The 18,744-nt window shown below is 34.3% G+C and overlaps 3 protein-coding genes across 4 annotated transcripts in view; 1 reads left to right on the top strand and 2 right to left on the bottom strand.

The window, feature by feature from the left end:
- Positions 1-7,651: 7,651 nt before the first annotated feature.
- LOC126964807 (EEF1A lysine methyltransferase 1) lies at positions 7,652-9,715 on the bottom strand. The gene is made up of 3 exons (XM_050808079.1): positions 9,551-9,715; positions 9,332-9,482; positions 7,652-8,671 (listed from the first exon to the last, which is right to left on the bottom strand). The coding sequence occupies exons 1-3, from the start codon at positions 9,698-9,700 to the stop codon at positions 8,328-8,330; spliced, it is 645 nt and encodes a 214-aa protein (XP_050664036.1). The 5' UTR covers positions 9,701-9,715; the 3' UTR covers positions 7,652-8,327.
- An 86-nt stretch (positions 9,716-9,801) lies between these two features.
- On the top strand, positions 9,802-12,969 carry LOC126964810 (N-alpha-acetyltransferase 80). Of its 2 annotated transcripts, none has more exons than XM_050808084.1 (2): positions 9,802-9,935; positions 11,025-12,969. In XM_050808084.1, the coding sequence occupies exon 2, from the start codon at positions 11,036-11,038 to the stop codon at positions 11,621-11,623; it is 588 nt and encodes a 195-aa protein (XP_050664041.1). In that variant the 5' UTR covers positions 9,802-9,935; positions 11,025-11,035; the 3' UTR covers positions 11,624-12,969. The 2 variants fall into 2 exon arrangements, with proteins under 2 accessions (XP_050664041.1, XP_050664040.1); XM_050808083.1 differs by having other exon boundaries at positions 9,805-9,942.
- The window catches only part of LOC126964784 (protein RRP5 homolog), a 30,888-nt gene continuing 25,102 nt past the window's right edge, over positions 12,959-18,744 (bottom strand). Inside the window, exons 17-20 of the mRNA XM_050808036.1 lie at positions 17,504-17,632; positions 16,615-16,870; positions 14,757-14,922; positions 12,959-13,178 (exon numbers count right to left, since the gene is read on the bottom strand). Coding sequence (XP_050663993.1) covers positions 13,019-13,178; positions 14,757-14,922; positions 16,615-16,870; positions 17,504-17,632 — 711 coding nt within the window. The 3' untranslated portion in view covers positions 12,959-13,018. The remainder of the gene's footprint in view (positions 13,179-14,756; positions 14,923-16,614; positions 16,871-17,503; positions 17,633-18,744) is intronic.

Raw genomic sequence — 18,744 nt, 5'->3', positions numbered from 1 at the left:
GTCCTGCTCGTCCCGTCCTCTATTTTCATTAAAAAAAAGGGTTGTTAGATGTTGCATCATGATCAGGGCGTGTTCGAGAGCGGCAAGTGCGGCACCGGATGATGGCGCGCCGAGCTCGTCGCGGGTGTGCTTCGCTCCGAGCTTGCAGCGCTGGCGCGGGCCTGTCTGGCCGCGCTGCTGCTGCTGGCGCGCTGTCTGGTGCTGCTGCTGCTGTATGGCTACCTGCGGCTCACGGCGCGCCCGCACAGGTAGCACTCACACTACCACCTCCGGATTCATACTCGACAATACCCACTCGTGTTAAAGACTTTCACTTAAAGACGTTAATGATTTTAAAAAAACACGACACCAGCATCCGTCATTACGTGACAGCTGTCAATGTTTGTGACATTGACAGCTGCCACGCTGTACTTGTCACCTGTCAGTGTTTCTAGACATTGTCAGCTGTCACGCTGAACTTGTCGCGGTCATACAGCCAGCATTTCAGTGACGTTATCTTTGTTTGCACAACTTTACTACTGATTTGTATATTGACGACTTTTACGTATAAAACTATAAGTGATGAGGGTTTAAAGAATATTGTAACGGTCGTAGCCTGTTTCATAAGGCACCATCGCTGCGGACGAAACACGAATGAAGCCTATGATAATCTCCACTGTACTGTATTTTATGACCAAAACATGTGGTCAATCCTCGCAATAGATACAAGGCTTAGACACAGGCTAACAACGCCCGGGTTCACGTCCAACAAACGATGGCGAACGAAAGAGTATATGCAGCTAGGTGAATGAAAGAGAAGAAGACCCTCAATGGACTTTTGTTCACCGTCGTTCTTTGTATGTGAACAATGCCAGTACCGCTCTCAACGAGATCACTAAAAGACCATGAAAGGAAATTCATTGTACCGTTGCGATAAAATCGCCCTGAGGATATTGATTCCCAAACTATGTTGGACAAGACATACCTTGCCCAAAATTAAATGATATCTCAGACCCAAAAACTACTTTTAAAATACTAGTTTGAATACTACTTTTAAAAGACTCTCTAAGTAGTAGGTCTGTCACTTTGTAGATTTGTAAAAGTCGTGAAATAAACACAGTAACAGGAGATGAGAGGTCTTACTACATTTATTTTCATCATTCCATTTTTAATTCCGATAGCATAATATTGTCCTGATATAAATGAAATTTGTTTATACACATATTTTAAATAATTAATCTAAGTATTAATAAAATAACGAATACTTAGATTAATTATTCATTTAGTCGTATGATCTGATTATTAATAAATGTATTCAAAGTTTTGTACTCTGTTTATTTATAATTTAAATTTGTTTTGTATTTGTTTTTATTTAATGGATGTTATGTTTTGAAATTAATTATTTGAATATTCTACTATTAATTTTTTTCGTTCGTTGTTGCGAGGACTTTGTCTATAAGTTATTTTTAGTGCTGTCTCTTTTTAACGCAATATAAAAAGATATTAAGCGCAAATACAACTGACGTTACTATTCGTGCTATCTCCCTCCCACCAAGTAACAAAAACGTTATAGTGACTTTTTCACAATCGAAAAACTCAACCCCTGATGATGTTTGTATGAATTTACTTAATTGAACCCGAAGGTCGTAGACAAAGAGTGCGCCATAGATCATATAATATTTGGAAGCGCTGTGTAAACCACCTAAAGTCTATTTTTGCGACGAGCTCTAGATAAGTTTGGAAAATCGAGTAAATTAGTTTGTATTGTATCTATTTGTTCATGTTAAGTGTGAGATGCTACATTTGTTCGTACTAACTAACTTTATCACTGCGATCATATCATAATAATTTGATATGCTCGGTATTTCTATAATTTTATATTTCCTTGTAACTATTAGTACTTGATATTAGTTATTTATGCAACTGTTGTGTAATAAGGAGTGTTAAAACACGAATGTGCGGTTATGATACAGTATCACATGAGTTTTTTAATACTTAATTATCAACAGTCCTCTATAAAAGGTTCTGAAACAGTGCTAACATTAAAAAAGGCAGTTCTAGTAACCATAATATCATCCAAAAGTGTTATTATGAAAACGGTTGATGTATTGTTAAACTGAATTTCATTACAACACTCGTTTGGATGATGTAATGGTTATTAGGACATTAGGTGTTTTAATTTTATTGCCAACGCAATAAGCTGTTTTAGAATTTTTATTTGAGGATTTTAAAGCATGGGTGTAGATAAGCAATATTAATTAAAAAACGGAACCGAAATCCATTACGTTGTAAGCAACTGTTCACTTTCAAACTAAGCCGACTTATACTTCGTCGCCAATCGCTATACTGTAATTACTACTATTTCAAACCACTGCACGTTTTATACTAAACTAAATTTCAATTTTTACTTAGGCAGTGCCGCCTGTCATTACGTAGTATTTAAATCTATTGTTTAAATTTGTGGCTTCACTTTGCTATTTTTTTATGGAGCTTCGTATGTTCGAATAATTATTTATATCCGATGCCCGTATAAAAAACTTAATTGGCTGTCGATATCAGCACTCACACTCTGAAACGTGTATCACTCATGACTCAACATAATGTTGTTCATAATTGTTATTAATATTCAAATTTATGTTGTAACCAGAACTCAATGTCTGAAAATTAGGTGTAGCACGAACAACAGTTATTGTTCACGATGTGTGTAGTTGTGCAAATGTAGCGTGTCAACTGTTTAGTGTAACTAACACGCGTAGGTACTTCTAGTAATATTGTTCTTCACGCTCTAAACTAAGTATAGGTAATCCTCCATATAACGCGGTAGTTATTCTGCGTCATGGCGTCCTATTACATATAATGCGTTTTTACGACCTCGTTGTAATAATAATAAATCCCAATTCGTAATAAGTATTTCCATATTTTTTTGCCTAGTTTTACTATTTTATTAAGGTTTTTAATAAACAAATGAAATAAAATAATTCAATTTTGTAATAACCCAATTAACAAACATGCTTAAGGTGCGTGAAGCTAATTATGTATTGTACAAATCATGATAAATTGCATAGTGCATAAATATGCATGTGAGAATTCACCGCGTTATATAGGAGAGAAATCGCGTAATAAGTATTCTGCGTTATAGGATTACTGTATTTAAAACTTGACGCTTTGTGTGGTTTTGTTTTTATATTATTACTTAAGTGTTATTTCGTGACAGTTGTAATGTAAAGAAATGTTAATGTTTCATTGATTTTTACGACTGCTGTATATTTTTTTATTTACTTTCTAATCTAACCTTTCTTCATTGTGCATTCCGTTGTTGGTAAAATCTAAGAGGGTTTGTTTTTACATTAACATAGCTAAATTAAACGGTTGTGATTTGCACTATTTTTTTTAAGTATGTATACATTTATATTCCTGTATCCGTATTCAAATTACCAAATATGTTTTATGTTGTATTTTTCTAAAACCTAATTTAAAGTCCGCATAATATTAATACCTCGTTCAATCTAAAGTATTCTCTCGTAGGTAATATTTTGCTTAATTTACTAAAATATATAACGAATGTCTACCAGTCGACAATATGGTCAACTAAAAAAATTATACATTTACTGTTTCAATGAAATGAAAGTACCAACTAAGGCCCAGTTCAAATTTAATTTAAACTAAGTATTAAGTGTGTAACTAATTGTTAAATTCTATAGAATCTGATTAGTTTTTATTGTACTAGTATATGTAAATAGTCGATTATTGCAGAATCGTATATAATGTGGGAACCATCACAAATATCTGTTTGGAACATTTATAGAAAAGGCAATACTTAATGTAATTATTTTAATTCGGGTCACAGGATCAATGTCGTTTTTAAATAAATTCGTCAATGATTGGTCTATTTTCTCAAGATTAGTGTTATTCTAAGCAAACTAGTTTTGCTCCGCATAATATTTGTAGCGCAATTTAGCATTCACTAAATATATTTTTGTGTGTTCAAGACTTCAAGAGTAGTATAACATTTAAGATAGATAGTAGATTATATAAATAAAAATATATATTTCAAATAAAATATATGAATTACGGCTTAATGCGGCCTTGTAGTTAGGTGATTTTAACCGAATTTAATACTATAATAGTCAATAGCGGCTTGAACCAACCATATTAATATCCCAGGCAAGCCAAGCTTAGCAACTCTTTGGCAATTTTAAAACGACATATTATATAGTGATGGGTCGTCGACGTATTTTGAGTGAACTAAACTAGACCGTTCATTTACTTTCGTGGACTAGTTCAAATCGTGGACTGTAGTTCACCTTCGACGATATTGTAGATGACAAGACATGCGAGACGGAACGATATCGACTCTATGGACTGATCGCGACCGCCGTGCTGAGAATAGACTGATAATTCGTAATAATTTTTAATAATACCTACATTAATTTATACCGAATAAATTAGTAATATTAAAATTTGAATTGGTATAATAATGTAAAATTAATGAGAATTTTACTAGCTAATTTCCCTTGCTTGCAACTAGCGATGGGAGTGCGAGAAGTTTTATTCAATAATTTTTAATTTATACTTGCCGTGTGCTTAATTTATAATTAATTATTATTTATATGTACATTTGGAAGCCCATTATTAGCTCGAATGAATTACTATTTTTAATTATTTTAATGTATGTGCAACTACCTGTTACCTTTTTTAAGAATATTAAAATAAAAAATAAATTAAATATAAGCATTATTACAAAATCATATTTCTATATTTTTTCTTTCTATATGTCTGTGTATCTAGTGGTGAAAATGAGTTCAAAATTCACATTCTATTTTAAACAAACGACAAACGAACTCTTTGTTTACGTCTGTCAGTCTATGAATTGAACTAGTCCATTTGAAATACGGGAACCTTCGACTGGTTGATTGAACTGGTCCGTTCATTCAACGCCCATCGCTAACTTACTGTCACATCCTCATTCTATTGGCGCGCCTTACGTTTACACCGACTTGTAATCTTGACGGGAAGTGGCATGACACTTGGTGTCTATCACTCCTTGCTTCTTCGTGGACCTGTATTTCACCTAAGAGATAAAATACATACTTTCATAACAAGAAATACAATTTATACTACCAACGAATTCTGCCCCATTTTCATTTATTAGTAAGTATTCAGTTATTGTAAACCTTAGATAATTTATACGTCCAGATATAACCTCTTACTGCTAGACAGCCGATGAAAACAGGCTAGGTTTATTACTTTAGTGTGCGTGACAAGCTACGCCTTAAACTCGCGATTTGTATGTCGCTTTGTGTTAGAGCGCTTTCACACTACGTCCGATCCGAATCCGATACGTACCCGTAAAATACGGCCCGATGTAGTCTTAAAACTATTTGACGGAAGCCGGATCTAGTGCGTAAACTACCATACGACTACTTTGGACCGTAATTTGACGGGTACGGATCGGACTTAGTGCGAAAGCGCTCTTACGGCCGTTTCCAATATTCGGTCTATCTCCGGTTGTGGCCTACTTGAGATAAAAATCGTAACTATCGTTGACTTTTCTGTCTCAATGAACTTATCGACTAATCGGTAATTTACCTTATCCGTTCACGCTGTCTATCCATGGGAGGACGTATAGCTTACCAGCGATGGATAAAAGTTTGTATGGAAATTGCAATTCACGCGTCCAAACTTACTTATCGGGTATATTGGGACAGTTTCAGATTATTGACAGTAGAAGTTAGTAATGTATCTCTATCTGTAATAGTATATTGGGACGGCCGTTAGTGTACGTGCATTGCTCAATTTGTTTTCGAAGTTTTCACAGCTATCACAGTCTATTTAGACGTATAACTGATCTAAGTTGTAAACCATCAATACGCGATACAATAATGGCGGAGTTTTATTCGAAGTTCATGCCACTTCCTTTTGTTTTCAATACTCAAACCTGATTGTTACAAATTCCTTTTTTAGTATTAATAAATATAGCAGCATAATAAATTATTACAAATTCATGTGATCAACAAACAAATATAGATGATAAGTTTTATGTAAATATTGAGAATAGGATAATTATTTTAGTACAAAAACACAGTTTATTTTTTAATAATATAGTGATTAATCACCCTTCACAATTATAGCTTTTTTAATATAAGGGACGGTATTGTGGGTACCTATTTCTATTAATATTGTATATCATATTAGTTTCATGGAAGGCACTCCTAGAAACGTGTAGTCCTCAAATGATCGAATCAAAAGATAGTAAGCGATTGTATGTGTCCCGACCGATGACAGTGATTGATCCTCTTCGGTTCATTCCATTCTGATCAACGAGATTTCACAATCGAGCGAGCCAACCACGCGGGCCTATTCTCTGACCTTTGAGCCGGCTCATTACATCACAAGCGTAAATGTGTCTATGTCTACCTTAAAGTTGTTATGTTAGAGTTTTAACTATGATTCGATTGTTGAGACTTGACATAGGTACTAACCAGATTAATTAATTAATATTCTAATTATATTTGAAATGGTAAAAGAAACACTATCCTTTGTAATTTTTGTGGCTATCAAATGTCTTTTATCATATGATCTGATTTGTAGACAAGGAGTGTGTCTTATACAGATTGTAACGGGTCAGTCAGTTGAACGAGTCATTTTGGGAACACATCAGTATTGAGTGTAATCTCCAAAATGAACAACACATATCAATTCAATCAATTTTAAACTGCTATATGAACAATAATTATATTCTTAAAAATATAACTTCAACATTTACATCAATCTTTAACCATTGTTGTCTTTGTCCACTAAGGAATGTAAGAGAGAGACAACTAGTGCTCTTATAACATGATCTTATTCACTTTCATAGTTATTCAGACCAGTGTAAAAGTTCTAAAACTCTCTAGAATATGGGCTTTTTAGATCCATACTCAAAATGATTAATTTATTACTGTAAAGAAATCAAAAATCTCACACAACTTCAAATCATAATAAAATCTTGTCTGCAGGTTTCATTTTATTTGTAATAACTACTTTATAAACAAGTGGCAAATACATAATATTGCTGCTAAAGATCATAGAACAATACATAATTATTGTATATTAAATAGTAAATGAAGTTTTATATTTTATAGAAAATGAACATTTAACATTGTCAAGCAATGTTAAATGTTTTGTACTCCACAAATCTCTTGTTTATACATTTGTGACCACAAAATATTCATACACAACTAATGTTAGTCTTAAGCTCTAAGAGAAAGAAAACTATTTTTTCCAAGAATTAAATGTGTTATCTCATTATTATAAGTGGCTTTTGTCCCATTCAATATCCAACTAATTAGACACAATATGTATCTTTATATCTTATGCAAAGCTTTATACAAAAATACAACAAATGGTTTTAAAAATAAGTGCAATAAACTGTGTGTGCCTAATGATATAACAAACATTTTATTGATAAATTAAATTGTAATTTATAAAGTGAATGTATTATATTATATGAGTTAGTGTCTATTTTAGTATATCTTAGTGTGATTTTATAAAATGCCTTCATAAGTATAACATAGTATTAAATAAAGAATTGAGGATATATCATTATATTGTTCAAAATGTTATTTGGTGCTGGTAGGTGTAGTTCCTGCTGACCAGCCGTGGGGAGTAGCTTTGTTTAATAAAAGGAATGTTTTAACTTCATATGTCTTTTATTGTGTATATAAATAGTCCCATATACATCATGTTTCTCTTTTCATTAATAACGACAAATCAAATGAAATTGCCACAATATTGTGACAGTTAAATATTAAGATGAGGAGCTGTAACACCATCTAATGGCAATTTAAATTAAAATAATATGTAAGAAAACATTAATTATAATTGCACATTTTAATCCTTAAAAACTCCTCACAATTTACAGTCTAATACACTTTGTTTTTTCTATGGAGGATAAACAAGTGTACAGGTCACCTGGTGTTAAGTGATCACCGCCACCCACATTATCTTGCAACACCAGCCAAGAAAGCTCCATGAAAACCCACTGCAGAGGACATACATCCAGATGGTGAGGATTATTTCTTATTTGTGGGGTGTCGTGCGAAGGTGGAATTTGGTGAATGGAATCAGGTGAAACAGCTCTTCAGAACACTCCCTGTGATAAATGTGCTAGAAGACACACAATGAAGCAATGTCTCTACGCAACACCAAGTGATCCAGCCGTTCACAGAGCACTAGGTCCCCTACATTTTGTGCTGCTCTATGTTATACACAATCAAATGGATCGAACTGATACTGGGGTGCGCCAGACCGGATATGATAATACACTTTATGGATGTACAGTCCTATTTTACTAAATGTTCTTTAATTTATTTCAACATGTTGTCAAAGTCAAAATTGGAATAGCATGAGAATTCATTTGCTAGATTATTTCTATGCTGTGGCTGAAATTCACATAAACTTAAACCTAATAACTTCTCGACATGGTCCTTCATTACAGCTCCAGTACAAACAACTACTTTATCCTTTGCCAATAAATTTATAGTCTCTGATGTCTTGGTGATGCATTCTTCGGACAAGAATGGGGGATCGGCAACAACTAAGTCATATGTTTTTTCTAAACCGGGGGGTAACTTGTCTGGGCTGTTAAAATCATAAAATATAAAATTTGGTGCATGAACTTCAAATCTTCTGTCATACTCTAATAGGGATACTGCAAATAAAAAGGAGTCATATTCAATACAATCACATCTATGTATTCAACAATAGAAGACAATTTGAAGTTTTGAGTGATAACCAAATCTTTTCCAAAATGGTAGTGTATGGTAAAATGTAATTAACCTGTAATTTCATTTTGATACCAGGATTATACACATTTTGAGATCAAATTTGAATATAATTTCTATGAAATTTACAAAAACAGATATATATGTATGTATGTGATTGTTTTTATTATTTTATTTTTTAAAGCATTGGTAATGAGACCATCAGAAGCAAAACGAAATATAATCAGATTAGAATATTTAAATCATTCTTCAATATACTTAAATACATGAAGAACCCCTTTTGAATATGAGTAGATCTCTATTTGAAAATTCTACATACATCTCTAGCCCCTTCCATCCCTTTCCATATCAAAAATCCTTGGAACTTTACTTAAATATTGGTAAATTTACTGGAAATGGTCCAGGTCACGCATATTCATTAAATCTTAAATATGAATAAAGAGACGGGATAAATCAATATTTACAACCACTATTTAAGTATATGTTTATGCGGCCAATTTATTATCACAAATTAAGCTAAACTTTTAACTATATTAGTAGCTATTATTATGATTACTATTAGAATGCTTCCTTATCTAATTTCTTACCTGTTATTCTATCACCAACATGCCTTTTTGTAGGTACAAATAATGTGGGACAAGAAATAAGAGCTACTTTCCCGCCATTTGGAACAACCTTATTAATGACTCTGACAAAAGATTGTATTGTACTCTCATTATACCAAAACTGACTCAGTTGCTGAAATAAACAATTAAAATATTTAACACAAGAAGATAATGTACCTTGGTAAGTTTTATTAATCTTACCCAATTTTCTTCAAATATAATATTTTCATTCAACTTTTGATCAGCCTCTAGCTTGTTTATTATTTCTTGTCGCTTTTGTTGTTCAGAGTAAAATTCTTGAAGAGCAGCGAATGTTTCCGCTGACAGAGACGGGACATCATCATCATCCATTGTTAGACTGTCATTATAATGTTCAAAGTCTAAAGTAATCGTATACTTGAAATCTATAACCTATAGGTTAGGTTAGAATTAAGGAATAGTAGCCTTATTGAGTTGGAAGAGTGCTCTGTGCAGACAGCAGAAGTCAGCACTCAGCAGCGAGCAATGTGCGTATCGCAGTCTGCATAATTACCGTCAGTAATCAGTATAAGTCAATATCTGAGTTGCATCAATTTATGAAATAGAGGTGTGTGGTAAGTTCATTAAAATATTTATTCACAAACTTAGGTACGTACCTAAGTTAAAAGTCTATTTTAGTATTTTACTATTTAGTATTTACTATTTATATATTTAGTGTTATGACGTATCAATTTATTACTTTATTTGTCAAAGTCAATGTCAAAGAATATATATTTTACTCCGTCAATGTACACGGTCCATTTTTTTCATCTTTAATGGGAAAGGCAGAGGCCATGCAGCCATCGTCAAAGGTATACTTTTTCATGTCTCATTATAATGATAAGGCCGAAGCCAAGTCTTTCTTTAATCATGTATTTAGTTTCACCGCAGGGTTAATTTCCAAGTTCATTAAAATCTATTATTTTGGATGCGATTGAGCCATGCAGACTTCGACACATATGTTTTTTCATTAGACGTCTTATTACACACGTGAACATCCTGACTTATTTTATAAAAGCTGAAAGTTTCGTTTTATTTATCTAATTTACATTATTATTACTAGTCTGGGGTTTATGGGCTCTTGCTCTTTAAGGCCGAAGGCAAGTCTTTATATTATCTCATATGTATTAAGTTTCAGCACAGTGTATAAATTCATTTCAAGCGTTTTATCAGTCCCGTATTATGTATTATTTTGGATTCATAGTTCCAATAAGTTTGTCGTAATAAACATGTATGAACACTTGATGAACACTAATCGCAGAATTTAAACGTCTTGATTGTCGTGCGGTATGCTTTCCGTTGTATTGTAGATTTCAAGATTTGTACTAATCCGTGAGCTAGTATCAGGCGTTGAAAATTGAATGCTGTGTATTCAAAGAACATTTTTTTAAAGAGTTGAACTTGGCTCGAGTTGCAATCCATGTAAATTAAGGAGAGATTATATTTAAAAAAAAAAAAAAAATTTTTATTTAAAAGATGATTTTTTTATTGCATGACAATGGATGTTCGTCCTTTAGTTTGGATTGAATATATTATATTATTTTGACAGTTGACATTACTGTGCTTTTTTTAAGGGCTAAGTTAAAGACATAGCCAATGAATACCAGTCTTAATTACGATTTTTTTTAAGAAATACATAATATATTTATATAAACAGGTGTGATATTGATGATGGAACACAAGAATTTAAAAGTCTTACGCCTTCACAATCATCCAGAATATCTGGAAGCATGCTGTGTAATGATAAACGAAGAATGGCCACGTAGCAGAACCGCAAGGATGATGTCGCTGAAGGCCTCCTGCGACAAATTACCGACGAGTCTGATATTAATAAACGATCGGTTACAATTGCTGGGCCATGCTAAACTAACACCTCTACCACAATTTCCCAACAGCTGCTTTATAGAAACAGTGGTAATTAGAAAATCAATGCGGGGCAATAAGCTGGGTACATTTTTAATGGGTCAAGTCGAAGATTATTGCAAAAACCTATTAAATTTGGAGATGGTACACTTATCTACAAAGGGCCAAGAAATATTTTACGCCAAATTGGGGTACGTAACATGTGCGCCTGTATCAATCTACGGTATATCTGTCCCGGTGCTGAAATGTGAAAAAAAACCTTTGGGTTTTTGTAAGCCCCCTGAATGTAACATCAGTAGTATTCCACCACCGCCACCGTTGCCTCAACCAACAGAAACGTTAAACAGTACAATAACCTCTAAGAAAACATTTATGTTTAAAAAATTAAAATAGTTCAATTATTCGACACATCCTCTGTTCATAAATTTTTGCCTAGTGCGTGCCAGATTATTATGTGAGCGAAAAAAAGGACATGATTTTGGCCGCTACAGACCCTCGGCCTCGGCTTCGCCTTTTTTTCGAAATCTGGGGAAAAATATAAAAGTTGGAGAACTTTCATTTTTTTATATAAGAGGGGGCAAACGGGCAAGAGGCTCACGGGATGGGGGGAGGTGAAGCAACTGCCCATGGACATCCGCAACAACAGGTGTGTCAAGATATGCGATGAGGCCTTTAAGGTTATTACAATATGATAAAACATGTAAAGTATGCTAATTTTAAAATTAATAAGGGTAGCACCTCAAATTAAAATATTATTATTATGTTCCAAGTGCTTGGGAGATCATTATCCATTACTGGCATTTGGCAGCATTAGATACACCCCTGCCACCACTAGTCGTGCCCAAACTTCTCGTGCGCTTTTGGTACATCAGTAGTTTTTTTTATCAGATTTTCGAAGATATCTCTAGTCTATATTTGCATTTATTGTTTTTGAATATTTCGAGATGTGGCGGAAAAATTTTAGTAAGTATTTTACACCAAAATATAGTTATTATCAATAAGTTAAATCGGAACATCAATTTTATGAAAATCATTGAATTACGATTCTTATAATATTGCATACAGTATGCTCAACTACAAACTACTCTACTAAACACTCTTTTGCAATAGAAAAGGATAAACTCCATTAAGTCGTCGTTATTGTTAGTTCCCAGACGTTGTTATAGTCACTGTTTAACTAAACACGTGTCTAAGCCATGTTACTTTTGTAATGACACCGTAAGTTTTTAGGTAGGCAATGCGTCACGAGCTTGCTGATGCTGTGACGTTGTCACACTCTCCTATATAGATAACGGTCGCGCATCTGAGCGGCGCTCAATGTTATGTCGTCACGCGGTCATTTCGCGCTATGTTAAATATTACTATTATTTACTTTCAAGTGACTTCATGGATTTGATTGATGTTCTATTTTTAAATATAATCTTATTTTTTTTATAAATAATATACATTTGATAGTTGGAACTAAGACCTAAGTTTGTACTCGTAGTTAAGCCAAAGACCTCCTTCAGATAACTGGATTGCAGGTTTTTTGGAACTAAATAATTGTTTTCCCTTGATTATAAAGCTGTTATTGGTATGTATCCTCTAAAAATGTAAAATAAACTGAACATACATACAAACTATAGTGACTGTATTTAATCACTTGCCATTACAAAAAGATTTTATAATAAGTATGCACTATCGCTTTTGAGTAAATTTTTCTGCACATGTTATGTAAATAAATAAAAATTATTAACGATTATTTTGTTTTATTTATAAAATCAAACATCAAAGCAGTTCTTAATTAATTTAAAACTTCGCTTTATCAACATAATCGAGTGCGCGCTGTCGTATCTTTTCTGCCATTTCCTGGTCTCCGATCTTCTCCTCCACCTCAATCCATTTCCTGAATAATATCTTCATTTTCCGAGCTGGCAACTTCTGTGACGTTAACCTATCCAAAACTTGCCTGAAATGAAATCAATTGATAATTAAATTAAATCAATCAAATTAATTGATAATTTATTTAATTAACTCGATTAATAAACACGAAATTGTCCGAATGAGTTTTCACTGTCATCCTAATGCGCCGCAGTTGTATGTGAGAAATTGAATTAATACATAGTTCAATAAATATATATTGGGTTGTTTATAGGTAGGATTGGAGAGCAAAGGAGTCCGTGAGTGATCTGATGGTAGGTGATCACGACCACACATACTCTCTAGCAATAAATTTCACAAAAGCATTGCCACCTGGTGCTGCAAAAGTCCACGTTAAATATGGCCCCAAGATATTCTCAGCATATTGACTCGTTTTTCTTTTGTGCAAGAAACAAATTGTGTCCATACGATGGACGGCTCCAGCGAAATCGTGATATTGTTCGTTTCATAGATATTAATGCTTTTTATTTTACTTGTAAATCCGAAAAGCGTTATAATTTAATTATAAACGTACATCATCAATAAGCCAAGTTCATTCGTCACCTTGAGACATATTTATATATATTTCACTAAGACGCCCGGGGCCTTTCAAATCGAGATATAAAAAGTGCTTGAATACTTCTTGTTGGCGACAGAAAGAGGCGCCGCTGTGGAATCTTATCTTTGGGAGGTTGATGACAATAAAATGAAGATATTAAATACAAACAATTAAAATACTTATTGTATTCAATATAAAAAATATGCTGCATCAGTTTATTTAAATATCATTAAATTATTTTTGATCAATTAGAAAGAAATGATTTTTTTTATTTTACAATTACATACATAAATATTGAAATTTATTTAACTCTCGTCTATTAGTTGTGGTTCAGTAGACTAATGAGTTACAAGAAGCTTATTTATGGTAGCTGAAGTATGATACAAATGGTCCAACCAACGTCAGGGTGCACGCGTATCATAAAAATTGACTTTGATATTTTTTCCGTAGCGCGCCAAAAGAAGTATAAGTTCAAAAACATAAAGCATCAGTACCAAAGAGGATGTAAATACTACGTGATAAGAGGCGGGACTGCCTAAGAAAAAAATGGTATTTAGTTTAGTATGGAATAGTAATTACAATATGGTGACGAAGTATAATCCGGCTAAGTTTGAAAGCAAACAGTTGCTTAAAACTTAGTGGATTTCGGCTATCTCCGTTGTTTGTTTTGTTTTAACTCTAGTAGGCTTCATAAGATACATAATAGCTTTAAGGGTAAATGTATACACTTCTATAATAAAGTCCCAGCCACTGTTCAGCAATATTTAACAGCAATAGCAATGACAGTACAATATTGTATATTTTATTAAAAATAGCGCAAAAAAATTGCTGGGAGAGTTTCTTGCGCCGCTTCTTCTGTCTCAAAGCGCCATTTATTTCCGAAGCGGTAGTAGTATTTAGTATATTAGAAATGACATCAAAAAGAATTTTAAAGGAATCAATTTTGAGAAAATAAATTTTATGCCTTTTTTACAATATTATTGCTGTCATCTGTCTGCAATCTATCAATCACTGTACGTTTCATACAATCTCTCTTTTCTTAGAGAGTTTGGATAGGCTGATCAGTACCGTATCCGCTGGAGGTCGGCCGCGTGCATCATCAGGTCGACGTAGACGCAGCACACGTCGACTCGCGCCGGGTAGGCCGCCAGAACCTGCTCGAACAATGCCTCGCTTCGTTCCGGCTGGCCCGCGGTCCTCTCCAGCCGGGCAAACTGAACCAGCAGCGACACATCTGTTACACGAATTCGGCTCTCATTACATGCTCGTATTAACTTTACACAAATAAAATTTGAATTTTTTTTTTATGAACGATGCGGGTCTCGAATCCACGACCTCTGGCGTTCCGTGCCAGTGCTCTGCCAAATGAGCGAACCGTTCGAGTGATGTATCGTCATAAAATCTTGTATACTTTGTTGAACTCTCAGGTTGTGGCTTCTCTACAGGATCTACTTTACAGTTGATAACCTGCAAAACCTTAATATTTGCATATTAGAAAATTGACTTGAGATGTTCCCTCTTGTAAATCCAAACAATTTGTTATGTTTTTAAAGTGATACACTGTTACATGATACAGAACACTGTTTGAGGTGATTGCCGCTGCCATATTCTAAGGTATCTGCATCGCTACCATCTGGCAGTTGGTATTGCTCCATAGTGCGGACTAATTATTACCTTTGAATAAGTTAAAATTTTTAATGAAAATTGCGGAGCCACCTCTATGCGATTCATGTGGAACAATTGAGGATGTTGAGCACTTATTAAATGAATGTGTCCGATTTCAATCTAGTAGAGACAAAATTGTAGAACTTATGGGTTTGAACAGTTTGATACGGGCATGTTTGTAAATATGCTTGCCCGTCCTGCATCTAAGGATGCCAGAAGTCTGTTTGAAACCATAAGTCTTATTTGTTGAACACTGTTGGTATAGCTTGCTTTTCCTTTTACTAACTTTTTTTTTAGTTTGTTAAGTTAAGAATTTTGTTTTCCTTTTGTTTTCTAATGTACTTAGATTATAATGGAGCTGACATGTACATAAGAATAAAAGCCCCCTATAATAATAAAGAAAAAAAATGTCTATGTCATATTAATCCGAATTGTATATTAATAAAATATAAACAATATCTGTCAGTCTGTAAGTATAAAGTTACTCCAAGTTTCTAATTACTTCTCCCTGTCATGTAATTCTGTAGTGAGAAAGATAAGGTAAAGGCAAAAAGTTTTAAACTTGGAATAACTTTAATTCGCGTTTATAAATAACACAGTGTGCGTTAATATTTATTCATAAGTGGCACTATTAGTTCCTCGAAGAGGATGATAAAGTCTATCTAGGCAGCAACACGACTTTAACCTCCAGAGAAGTAATTTGGACCCATCGCTGCGTTCAGGAAACAAAAATAAACTTACGCCTTTAAAAAATTGTTTGCTACCTTGGTAAATAATCTACCATTTGACTTTTGATGCATTAACTAATAAATATGTGGACGTCCGAGCGTTGCTCGGATTTTAAGAATGTACAAAATTTGAACAAAAAAAAAACAAATACGAGATCTGGATTCGAACCGGGGTCTTCTGATTTCCGGATCACCCAATGTCCCATCTGAGCCATTATAGTCTTGTATATAGTGGCGGTAGAGTATTCTAATGTCATTGTATCTGTTTCTCATTAAAACACGAATAAAACTACATTTTTTAAAATTGAAACAGCTAGATCGATTTCTCTCCCCCGAAAATACCTGTATACAAAATTTCATTAAAATTGTTGAAGCCGTGTCCTAGATTCAGAATAGATATATACAAGAATTGCTCGTTTAAAGATATAAGATATATTGTGATATGCAGTCTCAGATGGGAGCGACTATAACTGCTTCAAACTATACAACCCCCAGCAGCCAGTACACACACCGCTAGTTCAATCACAACTTACGCTCTTTCTTGTCGAGGGCCGCCACTCCCTTCTGCATGACCTGCCGCGCCTTCTCCAGAAGCCCGGCGGAGTAGCAGGCCGCGCCGCAAGCGAGGTACGCCGCCAGCTGGCCTCGGTACTTCCGCATCATCAGCTCAACAAGCTGCACCAGCTCCTGCTGGTTTCCCGTCTCCACCAGGATGTCGAGCAGCTTGGCGTGCACTTGGTACCGCTCGTTCATCTGGAGCGCCTCTTCGAGGGTCTTCTGCTGTGTCTCCTGGCAGTGGAATCAAATGATAGAAAATCAATTAAAATATTCACATTGCGTAATGGAGATTAATATCTCGAAGAATCACCGAAGACTGGTATTAATACATACCCAAGGGCAATGGTGTATTTACTGGTTGCAGAACTTTGACAAAAACATATACCTCATACATACATACGCCTGGGAAATTCCACGTGAAGCGGAGACGAAAAAATGTTGATGTCTTCGATTTTACAAATAATAATTCTTTATTTGCATAATGTGTGTATACAAGTTAACAAAAAATCCTATACGAATCAGTACATTAGCCAAAAAGGGCATGCAAATTACATTAGCTCCACCTCATAATATAATGATAACATTCTAAGATTACAGCACATAATATTTCATTGTTACATTGTATTATCATCTACACAAAATATACATGTCATATACATATTATGTATTCAAAAATAATCACAAAATTATAAAAAAGAAAATCACAAATTTAAAAAGTCTGTAATATTTGTATAATATCATACCACCACACACACCACCTATATAATATGTATTATATTATACTAGAATGGAGGTCCGTCATTTCTGCCCATGACTGGAAGACAATATTTATTTAATTCCAACATAACTGTTAATTACACAGACCTTGGTGCCGAAGCGATGCTCGAGGTTTAGCAGCGCCAGCCACACGTTCAGTTTTTCACTCTCCTCTCGGAAAGAGATGGTGGAGAGAGCACGACGAGCCACTCCCCGCGCGCGATCTATTTCTGTCGACTAATAAATACCAAATAGACGTGATTACCAATTTTCCAAAAAGACATTCTGCTATTTTGTTTATATAAAATGATTTAAATTAAGAGTCAAATGTTTTCCTTTCATAAACTTTGTCATTTCACAATTATTATTCCTGCATAATAATTTTTACAGATAATTTTGCTTGGTTAAGATATAAATTTTAAGAAGTTTCTCGCGTGTCGGAAGAAACTCCTAGCTGTCTGCTGCATTCCTAAACGGATACTCAGGAAGCTTCAAGCTCAGTATGTTGATGCTGGATTTATCTTAACATAAGTTATTAACTTGTTGTCACGGACGAGTAAAAAAAGAAGGACTCCGTGTCACCTTATATAACAGTGAGGCCCGAAAACAAGCCGGTAAACGTTTTTAATACATAGCCCCACGCATACACTTACACAACCCGATCGGCCGCCATTATCAGATTTGCCATCGTCTGTGACAGATCAGTTTGCGTCGCAATAAAATATTTTAAAATGCCGTCGTGCATTGTGAAAATGTGTTAAAACAATACTATAAAAGTATTTGTGGCCATATATCATTATTTAAGGGAGAATAATTGTGTAACTGGTATACCCCGTAACCGCACACACACTAGCACAAAGGTGCTTCTCTTGCTATTATCACGGCGCGGAGTCTTCCTTTTTTTATTAGTCCGTGCTTGCAGTTAATAGTTTGACGACCCATATAGCCCAGTGGTTAGTGACCCTGCCTACTGAGCTAGAGGTCCCGGGCTCGAATCCCGGTAGGTGCAAACATTTATGTGATGAACATGGACACTTGTTTTATTTACATGTATTTAATGTATGTTTCAGTAAATAAATATATCATTGTCTTGTACCGTATAGGCTATGCTTAGTTTGGGGCGAGATAATTTGTGTAAAAGTGAGTCAAAATTATTATTATTATAATTTTTAGTTAATATGTTGGGTCCTCAAGAACAAGACATTCAAAAAATAAAACGAAATCCCATCCACGCTAATTCTAGTTCTATATGACAGGTGCACTTTTAAATATGCGCACAACATTTTTAAACGAAAGAAGCACTCTTTCGATTTCTCTACAACTTATGTTACCTGCATGGGAAAGAAAAG

The sequence above is a fragment of the Leptidea sinapis genome, chromosome 6, assembly GCF_905404315.1.
Source record: "Leptidea sinapis chromosome 6, ilLepSina1.1, whole genome shotgun sequence".
Lineage (NCBI taxonomy): Eukaryota > Metazoa > Arthropoda > Insecta > Lepidoptera > Pieridae > Leptidea > Leptidea sinapis.
This window is presented reverse-complemented; position numbering and strand designations above follow the sequence as displayed.